At 41.0% G+C, this 9,695-nt stretch overlaps 1 protein-coding gene and 1 long non-coding RNA gene across 5 annotated transcripts in view; one reads left to right on the top strand and one right to left on the bottom strand.

The window, feature by feature from the left end:
- LOC108446852 overlaps window positions 1-9,695 on the top strand; it is a 211,121-nt gene that overhangs the window by 176,472 nt on the left and 24,954 nt on the right. The window lies entirely within an intron of this gene.
- Window positions 1-9,695, bottom strand: part of ADGRD1 (adhesion G protein-coupled receptor D1) — a 137,901-nt gene that overhangs the window by 24,480 nt on the left and 103,726 nt on the right. For all 4 annotated transcript variants that reach the window (XM_017734747.1, XM_017734746.1, XM_008634004.2 and 1 more), the window contains one exon: window positions 3,821-3,912. In XM_017734747.1, coding sequence (XP_017590236.1) covers window positions 3,821-3,912 — 92 coding nt within the window. The remainder of the gene's footprint in view (window positions 1-3,820; window positions 3,913-9,695) is intronic.

The following is a 9,695-nucleotide window of genomic DNA, read 5'->3' on the forward strand; positions in this document are numbered from 1 at the left end:
AGCAGGATGCTCTCTGACGTCTCCTGCGTGACAAGCAACATCTGAACCTGAAGAGGTTGATAAGCCAATAACTGCACTTTGTTCTGGGGGAAATATGAATGGGGAAGATGAATAATAAATTAATTTTATGCCCAAAAAATGAACTTTGTTCACAACTTTCTTTTCTGTTTTGGCTTTTAAGCCTGAAGTTTGTCAGATGCTGCCTTCAGAGCAGAGCTTGGAAGGTGAGCTGGCTCACCCTGATGCACAGTCTGCAGTCACGTTTGAGTCAGCATTTGAGAGGACCTGTTGCCATATGGAAAATCAGGAACAATTACTCTAAATAATTACATCAGTTTATTGCTGTTTGTTGCCAAGGGAACCAAGCCTTGTTGGTAATATCCACTTGCATTGCCAAGTAACTTAATTTTTCAGAAGCTAAACATGCCCCAGCACTAGCACTTCTCCAGCAATAAATACCCTTTCTAATTGATACCATCATGACTCCAAATGCATCTTTATTCTCATGATTTCCTGAGGTGATCTCTGCTCAGTTATGGGCTGAGTCACCACGCCTGGCTTGAGACATGCAGAGATGGTATCTGAGCACAACCAGTCGGTCTGGGCTTCCCTCTGCCACTGGGGAGAAATCAGAGCTTTTAGAGCAAGTGAGATGAACATTTAACATCAACTGCAGCAGGAGCCATTTCTCCATGGATCAGGAGTCCCAGTGGATGTGGTGTCGGCTTTACTGAGCTCTGGAGTTTAGGGGAGACAGAGCCAGCTCAGGTTCTCTCCCATCCAGGCTGCCAGCAGCAACAGAATTTAGTCCCTGTCAGTGTGATTAAACTTCTCCTTTGGCAGTAGAGCCTGAGGAGCAGCCTGTTCTGTGAAACCTGCAGGCTGGGATTGTCAGACTACAGCAGCTGCTTGGATTTGAACTCGGCAACATCCACAAGTGTGAGGCCACTCAGTCAGGTGCTTACAGATAGATTTGAGCGCTGGCCTGAGCCACCAAGGAAAGAGGTGGCACTGGCACCTCCTCGTGCTCCTGGCACAGCCACTTTGGTTGCTCCCGCGCCAGTTTTGCCAGGCCCTTCAGTTCATTATGACCTGTACATGTCTAACCCTGCTGGCTAACTGCTGCCATCATTCAAACTGGTGCAGACAACAGCTTACTGTCTCTCATTGTGCTGTCCACTCACATTTCAGTCCAGCTTGAAAAGACAGCACTGAAATCCCTCTTTTTTTCTCCCTCAAATTTATTGGACTGAGCAGCCTTCCCCTCCACAGCTCCTTTCACTGCAGTTCTCATTTTCTGCCTTTGGCTTTCTGAAACCAAAGCACAGCCCTAAAGGAGCCACTTCTCCTTACGTCCCACCTGACTGCTGCAAACAGCTGTGACGTGGTGACAAAGCTCTCCTGCCTCACCAAAATCACACCATGCCAGTTTAATCCAGCTCTGTGTTTGTGAGAAGGGCCTGATAAATTCCTCCTAACACAGCTCAGTTTTGCCCATAGCAAGTATCAATGAACAGCAGTATCATGGATGCCTGGCAGCCCCCTTATTTAAGGCTCACGTTACACAAAGCATTTTGCAGCCTTTGGTGATTCCTCCCTAAGCCAGTTGAACCTGTTGATTCAAAAACTACCTTGCAGTCCTTCCTCACAGAAACTATAGAGCTTTTCTGCTTTTCTGATTTCTCTGTGTTGTGTCACTGATTCGTTTTGCTGTGCTTATCCACCCTCTCGGGTTAATAGCCTGTAATCAACACCCAGGAGCCTTTTGTGCTTGGAGCCATGGGGATTTTACACCATGAAAAACACTTCCCGTGCACCTGTCAGATCAGAACCCTGCTTTGCTTTGTTCTCTTATTTTTTGGAAAATGTACAGAGGGATTTCACACTAGACATATAAACCCAGTGCTACAAAGGCCTTATAATTATCTTTTTTTCCAATAGACCAGTTACTTTCTCCATGACATCCCCGTACATAAAACTCTAATTCATCATGCCTCATGCCATGTTAAATCAGGGTATAAATACTTCCCAGGATCTGATTTGAACATGTATTTACACTCTTCTCATCTCAAACTTCCTTTGAGGACCCGTCCCTGTAATGATACCTAGAGAAAAAGAGCTATTCTCTATGCTCTGTTTACCTTCTATTGTATTTTGTTGACTTAATTTAGTTCTGTGAGCAAAGTTGTTCTATCAGAGCATACTTCCACTTAATAACTTACTGATTTCAGTTTTCAGATGTATCAGCCCTCTGATAATCATTTTTCTCCACTTTTCTCCCTGTAACCTTTGTTAGGTCAAATCCTGAAACTGTAATGTGAAAATTACTTGGCACAAAGAGCATCTCTTAGGCAGGGTACCTGAAGAAGTCTCATTTTCAGTACAGAGTTACAGCATTCCAAATCTGCAGCTGATAATATTTGGACTAAGAACATACACTCCTCATTAAAGGGATTACATCTTATTCCTAGACCAATCATTCATAAGTTGATTTACTTATGTGTACACACATAGTTTTTTAAAAAAATAATATGTATTAGTGTGCAGGGTACAGTGTGTATTGAATCAATTCCTTGCAATACAGTAAAATATCTACGTACATGGAGCAATCTCTGTAGCTCCTCTTGTACTTAAGGAGTAGTTTCTTTGTCTTCATACTTCTAATAGTGCATAAAAATTGGCATTGACAATAATACAGTTATTTGCTTCCTAAGTTTCTATATTTCCTTTGTATTTCTGAAGGTCGCAGGAACTCAGCCAAACCTGAAACAGTCATTTTAATTCCCAGTCTTCTCATTCCACTACAGTGTAATTATCTTATAGATTTTTGTGTAGACTTATTTACTGTTTTTCTTTTCCTGTTGGATAAGTATACAATAACTAAACTAACTTCAATTAGGTAACTGTCACCGATATTTAAAACTTCTTGACATTTTCAAAATTACATAAGTAATCCAAGCATAAAAATTATTCTTTATGGTACCATTTCAGAACAGTGGCACCAAATCCTTATCATACAACAGCCTGTGCCTCAGAAACATTAAACACAAGCCATCATCACATTTTTCTTCTATCTAAGTTCCATATTCCTTTGTTTATATACAGTGTATTTTTATATTTGGACTAAAGCATCTTTAGGAGATACAAAATGGAATATTCAGCATCTTAATTTAGCCTCAGTATATTAAATTATCTTCTTAGCTACCCACACGTAATCTTGCATAGTTCAGAAATCAGAATTCGTCCTTGTGTATTCAGAGGTAGCTTTGTGTCTGCCTTACATTTCCCCTCCAGACTTGCTAGTGCTATTTTAAAGATGATTCACTCTCAGAGGCCACCACCCCAGGAGGCTCAAGGCACTATGATATAAAGGCCCGCTTGAATTTAGGCACACATTTAAATCCAGCATAAGTCTGTGTGCTTTGCAGTATCAAGAGAGTCTTAAAGATAAGCATATGCCTAAATATTATGCCGAACTGGGGCTAGAAACAAGATCTATCCTCAGAAGGACCAGAATAGTTGTAATTACCCAGTACAGATTAATGATGCTCTGTGAAATTCAGCTTCTGACTGTAGCAGGAATAGGAAAGTCTCCATTAATAAAAGGGGAAATTACGAATCAGCAAGTGCTGGAGACTGGAGTAAGCAGGGAAACACTGGAGCTCCTGGGTTAACTGGCTGCATTCAAGTGGATGATACCCTTAACAGTATTTGCTTTTTACTGAGGAGGAATGATATCAGCGTTCTGGGAGAGGTCCATGGTGTAACATTGCTCATGTGAGATTGCTGTTACAAAATAATTTCAATGAGAAAAACTTACTTGAAGGCATTAGCATCTCCGTGGACCTTGTAGTTGTCTGCACTGATTCTGGAGATGACTCTTGTGACAGCAATGAGAATGCCAATATTGATCTGGAGAAAAAGAAGGAACAAGACTTGGTCAGGAAAGTGAGTTCTGGCTGTGTCCGAGGGGCAGATTACCCCAGGAGGTATTGTACAAACACAACAGAAACTTTCTGTCTTGTACTTATTTGGCAAAAGAGGTTTTCAAGGTTGGACTGGTGTAGTTTGCCCCTTGTCAATGATTTCCATCCCCCCACAGTGGGAAGCTGCTGCTTTTCTCTTTCCTTCAGGAGCTCCCTTGCCTGTTTAGGAAAGGTCTGGAGTGGTGCATTGTTTCAAAGACAAACTGCTCAGCATCCCAACTATAGCAACAAATACCCCAATTGTCTGCTGCCAGCTGACAAATTAGAGAACTTCAAGAACTTCATCAGCGAGGGCGTGTGTCTGCATTCTCTTTGGGTTTGTGCTTCATGTGCACAGACTTCAGAGAGCCCCTTTCCTGACACTCCTCAGGGTGCACAAGTCCTGTTTCTTACCAAAGCCTGCTTGAAATTTAGGTACAAGATTATTTTAAAGGAGGAATGAGAAAAATTTGTTAAATCTGAACTCTGCTCTTCAAAGGCTCCACTCTTTTTGATGTCAGGTCCAGCAGAAACATCAATAAAATGAAAAGAATTCCCAACAGGAAAGTAGGAAATCTTGAAACGACTAACACTGAAAATATTCGACAAAAGAAAGTTTGTGCTGGAGTCACAGGTGAAGGAAGAAGGAAATCTTTATCACTTAAAGGAACTGTGGCAAAGACTGTCTTGCTGTGCAAAGACCTTGGGTTTAAAGAAAAAAAAGGTAGAGAATGTGAAGGTGAAAGACATATTTCCCCCTTCCTGTCCAAAGTTGCACATCTGCTACAAAGTGGCAAGAACAAGGCTAGAACAAAACTATCCTGAACGACAGAACAAAAACAAAGAGGAGACTTCAAAAAAATTTGCTGTTCCTCAGCTAAAACTCAATAATCATCCTTTACTTTGACATAAATATTCTAATTCTGAGAATGAGAAGGTGAATTAAAAATGTTTAAATTTGATGACAGTTATTTCCTTGGGTTTTTTTTAAACTTCTGACCCCCTTTTTAATTTTAGATTTCTAAGGGCAGATCATCACCTGCTGTAGAATCAGAGCATATCTGTGCTAGTTCATTTCTGCCACGGCTCTTGAGTTTATCCAAAGGACAGCTGACAGCTCCTCAATAACAAGTGTACTTGTTGTTCAATCATCTTTACAGAGAAGAATAAGAGGTGAAATTCAATGGTCTTGGGATCATTTTCCCTATTCCTACCAAATCATATATTGTAAATAACTTCTATAAATCCTTTGAGGTGGTAATGAGCATTTTTGAGAAAACCATTTATATGCTATACTCAGAGCCTTGCAAACTCTCACTCGAACTGGACCTGAGCCTTCAGATCTGGTCATGGAAACATCACAAGACAAATTAGACAGTTTTCTAATGCACAAGCTGTTCAATATTTATAGCTGAATTTTAATTCCTTTATATATAAAAAAAAAAATTAAAATTAATTTCCTGGGTATCGTGGATGGTGTAAAGTGGAAACTTGAAAAGGCCTTGAGCTCCTCCTCTGGTGCAGTCAGTGTGACTTTATCCTTTCTGGGGTGCATGTTTAAAAGATGAGAAGGAAACATTGTGGTCTCACCACTGATAAAACACAAGGTGCTTGTAAAATTAGCAATGAAGCCCTTTAAATTTCCTTAACAACTTAAAAATTTTTGCTTAGGTATTTCGAGAAATTAGAGCAATCTCATCCAGCCTAAATAAACAATTAGCTACAAATGTCTCCCTTTGTTAATGATTCAGTAAGTAAAACATGGAGCTATTTCTACTGTCCTTAGGGGAACCAAAATACAGCCACTGAATTGTTCTTCCAGTGATTTTTTTTTTTTTTTGGCATATGATATAAATACTTTGTCAGTGATTTGAACAGGAGAATGTTTAGTTGATGAAACACTCACTATGCTTCAGCCTATATCAGAACGTTCAAATTATGAGAATAAATATTTAGATAAAGGCACTGTAGATCATTCCTATCTCCTACTTTCCTGAAAGGCCAGATTACCTCACATTTGCAGTTATTTTGCCCTAAAGGTATCCAGAAACTTAGAATGGTTTTTCTTGCAGGTAGACTCTAAGCCAAAAAATTACAGCTCATAACATTAGTGCTTGTTCACTAATTCCCAGGGCGTTGTTCAAGGCATCTTGTCCAACCCCAGGCACTCTCAACTCTGCAAAGTCAGCAGGAGCTGCCAGTTCCCATTCCTGAAGGTTTGATCCAAAGCCCACGAAAGCCCATGGAAATGTCCCAGTGACTTCAGGGAGCTCTGACTCTTTCAAAACATTTTCTCATCTAAATTTTTTCAGATCAGATACAGCGAGACAATTTTTTTCCCTCACTTAGGTTGCTTTGCAGGGATTTCACCTAAATTTTCTCCAAGTCACATAAGACTTTTGATTCTTCTTAAACACAGGACAGAAATCCCATGTGTAAAACTCTCTGATGTAGTGTGTCCCATCCTAGCCAGGAAAAGTCTTGGCAGCACAGAGAAACTAAAAAAAGAAAAAGGATAAAACATATTGCCTTAATTAAATCCATTGACCAGCTTTCCTCTAAAACCACAAACTATTTTAGGCTCCATTTCAGTTTTGGGCACTGGTACAGGGAGTTGTAAGTGTCCCAATGTGAGGTTTAACTTGCTCCCTGATGCTGTGAGTGAATGTGATGTTTCCCAAGACACCAGTGGTTGCACACCCAGGCTGCAGGTCCTGACGCTGCAGCCCATTGCTGGGGCACACAAGAAATCGTCACTGGCCCAAATGCATTTCCAAACACAGCTAATCAGATGAATTAGATGGGTTTAAAATTTGGGAGAGTGCTTCTGGAAAGCCTGATTCTACTTTTAGCTATTCCAGAGTGACTGCAGATGGAACAGACTACACTGAGTTATTTTGTACATGAATTCATATAAATGCATGAAGTATCACAGCAGTCAGAGCTGAATATCAGAGCAGAGCTTTGAGGCTTGGAAGGAAATAAGGGAGAAAACAAAGATAAGCTGCTACAGAAGCCTGACTTCTATGCTTTCCTAATTTTAGTCCTTAATCTTGAACCTGTGCCCTTGTTTGAAAAAATCTTGCATGATTTCCTGTCGGTTAAGTAAGAACCTTAATTTTAAAATAACGAAGGACTTTAATCTTTAGAAGACTAAAAGTGCCATAGCTGAGTGATAATAAGAAAAAATGAGAAGCTTAGGAGGTATGGTCTAATCCAGCTCAGCACTTAAGTAGGTACTTGGATTCAATGGGTCTGAAGAATCCTACAGTCTCAGGGCCTTTAAGCACTGTGTGTTCAGCTTTCTTTTTCATCACCTTTTCCTGTGAGGGATAATGCCTAAGAAGGGACACAAATTGTCACTTTTCTATCAGTGGACCTGCCTGAGGAGTAAGAGACTGTTCAACAAAAGGAAATCATCCTAATTCTGCACTGGTACATAAAGATATGAATAAATACTTAGGAACTTAGTAAACTGTCCTGACCAGCAGGTATAGGGGAGATAATATTATTTTATATATTGAGTATTCATAGGCAAGTGCCAGTTGAAGTCAGTGCTGGCAGTGTCAGCCTGGGACCAGGCTCCCATCTGAAGGCACTGCTTCCAAAGCTGATGTCCCCACAGCACAGAGCCCATAGCAACCTGCTCATGAAAATCATTCAGCCCCATAAAAATGCTGTTTATCCGAAACACTTGTAAAAAACTACCTGGAAAATAACTATTTACAGGGAAAACAATAGAGAGGACTTGCCACTGCAGCCCAGTATCTCCCTCCACAGTGGCTCATTCCCTCTCTGCAGCACACCCTCTGCTCCATGCACACAGAATTTCCTTAATTCTGCCATATCTATGGAAACACACCAAGGCAGCAGATGGCTGAAAACAAACAAAGCCTTCTGCCAGGAGTTTTAATGTTTGGTGTCAAGAATTCAGGTGCTTGGTCAAGTAGAGCTTTTTTCCACTGAAGACACCTCCCAGGGCAACTTGGGCTGAGCTTAGTTTGGTTTGCAAGTTAACTGCAAGAATTTTTTTGTGAAGCTGCCTTAAGAGGATGATATAGGGGCTTGTGTGTCATGGTTTGGGGTGTGGGGGAGAGTGATCTTAAAACCTTAAGATGTAGGTAGAAGCCAAAAGACCTACATATAGAAGGAACTATTTCCTTCATCATATCCCTTGACTCAAACCCCAAGGAACGAGCATATTTGGTATGGGAATCTATATAGGGCTGGGAGGTTCTGTGAGTTACTGCCTAGAAAAGTATGTGTGAGTGTTTTCCCCAGTCACACTCCCTCCACATCATTCTGTTTTAAGGCTCCATGATGTCTGGATTGCTGCGAGGCTGGGGCAGGATAAAAGCGGACTGTGCCTGCCTTGTCTCTAGGGAGTGGGAGTTGAAAGGAGCAATCCCCGTTTTCCTCACAGCATAATCCTTTTTCTTGGCAGAGAGAAACTGTGGACCGAACTAGTCAAAAACTGCTTTTTGAGAGGTATTTTCAGACTTAAATGCTAGTTTATGCAACTGGTGGCTAATCTGTTATTTGAAGAACACACATATGCGCACACACCAGATAGTGTTTAGCCTTGTTATTTCCCTATAGGCACTAACACATTTTTCAGCTGGAATATTCAATGCCCAGAGAGGTAATTTGTCAGCTCACTTGCTGCTATTTTGGGCAGAGCTGAGTTTAGACTATTTAACAAATTGCTCTACGTGGATCAACCTTTGGAGCTCACCCTTTCTCTTTCTGAAAGTATTTGTATCCCTACAAGAACATAATTTGAGCTGCACAAATGTTGTGTATCATAAGTTAAAGCCAGACAGTTAAGCTCTTACTTTCTCTGCCAAGCAGCTGCACACGCAAATTGCTGGAGCCTTGCTCAGGTGAGTAAGCATTTCACTGCCTGGTGTGTTTTGGTTAACACCATCCTTGGACAGCAGCCTGGAAAGGTTTGATGTTACTGACTGCATCTCATTTCCTCCTTTGGTGCTGGACAATGGCCAGGAGGCAAGTGCTAACATGAGGAGGAGACATATGAATATTGGATTATTCTAATTGCTCTCCAATCATCAATATCTACATACCTTTGAATATAAACTCACACACAGAAGTTCAAGGTATACCTTCTGTTTGCCAAATAGTTACAGACGTATGCAGTGGTAAAAGCTGGTTATACTCATATATATAAATATAGTTATATAGTTATATATATAGTTATATATATATATGTACTCCTTCTAGATACATGTATATATTCCTTCCTTTGGCTTGTGAGCAGGATTTGTGGGGGGTTTTTGTGTGGTGAAATCTGTGGAAGTTTCTCTGTGCTTTTTTTTAAAATGTCCAGGCCTCTAAAAATCTACACAAAGCTTTAAACGTAACCTGTTTTCACTGATCAGTGAGTCTATTGTATCTTCATACTTTCAATCTGACTTTATAGCCTGCAGGAAACATTGTAGATAACCTGGTCAATAAAAGTCTTAGAAACAGTGCTGGAGAGGTGCTAATCTCGTGCAGGGCTCTGCAAACACTCCCAACTCCTTAAGTAACCACAGAGGTTGAGCTACAGCTCACTGTGATTTAATGTGAGCATCGTTACCTGCCACAGTGTTCGTGTGTCAGCGCCCGGCCGTGACCCTGCACCCTCCCCTGGAAAGCTGCTCTTCATGACGGCTGGCAGAGGTGCTGGGCAGCCACCTGAGCCCAGCAAATTCACCCTAACAGCCCCGC

This window comes from Corvus brachyrhynchos, unplaced genomic scaffold (genome assembly GCF_000691975.1).
Source record: "Corvus brachyrhynchos isolate BGI_N302 unplaced genomic scaffold, ASM69197v1 scaffold114, whole genome shotgun sequence".
Classification (NCBI taxonomy): domain Eukaryota; kingdom Metazoa; phylum Chordata; class Aves; order Passeriformes; family Corvidae; genus Corvus; species Corvus brachyrhynchos.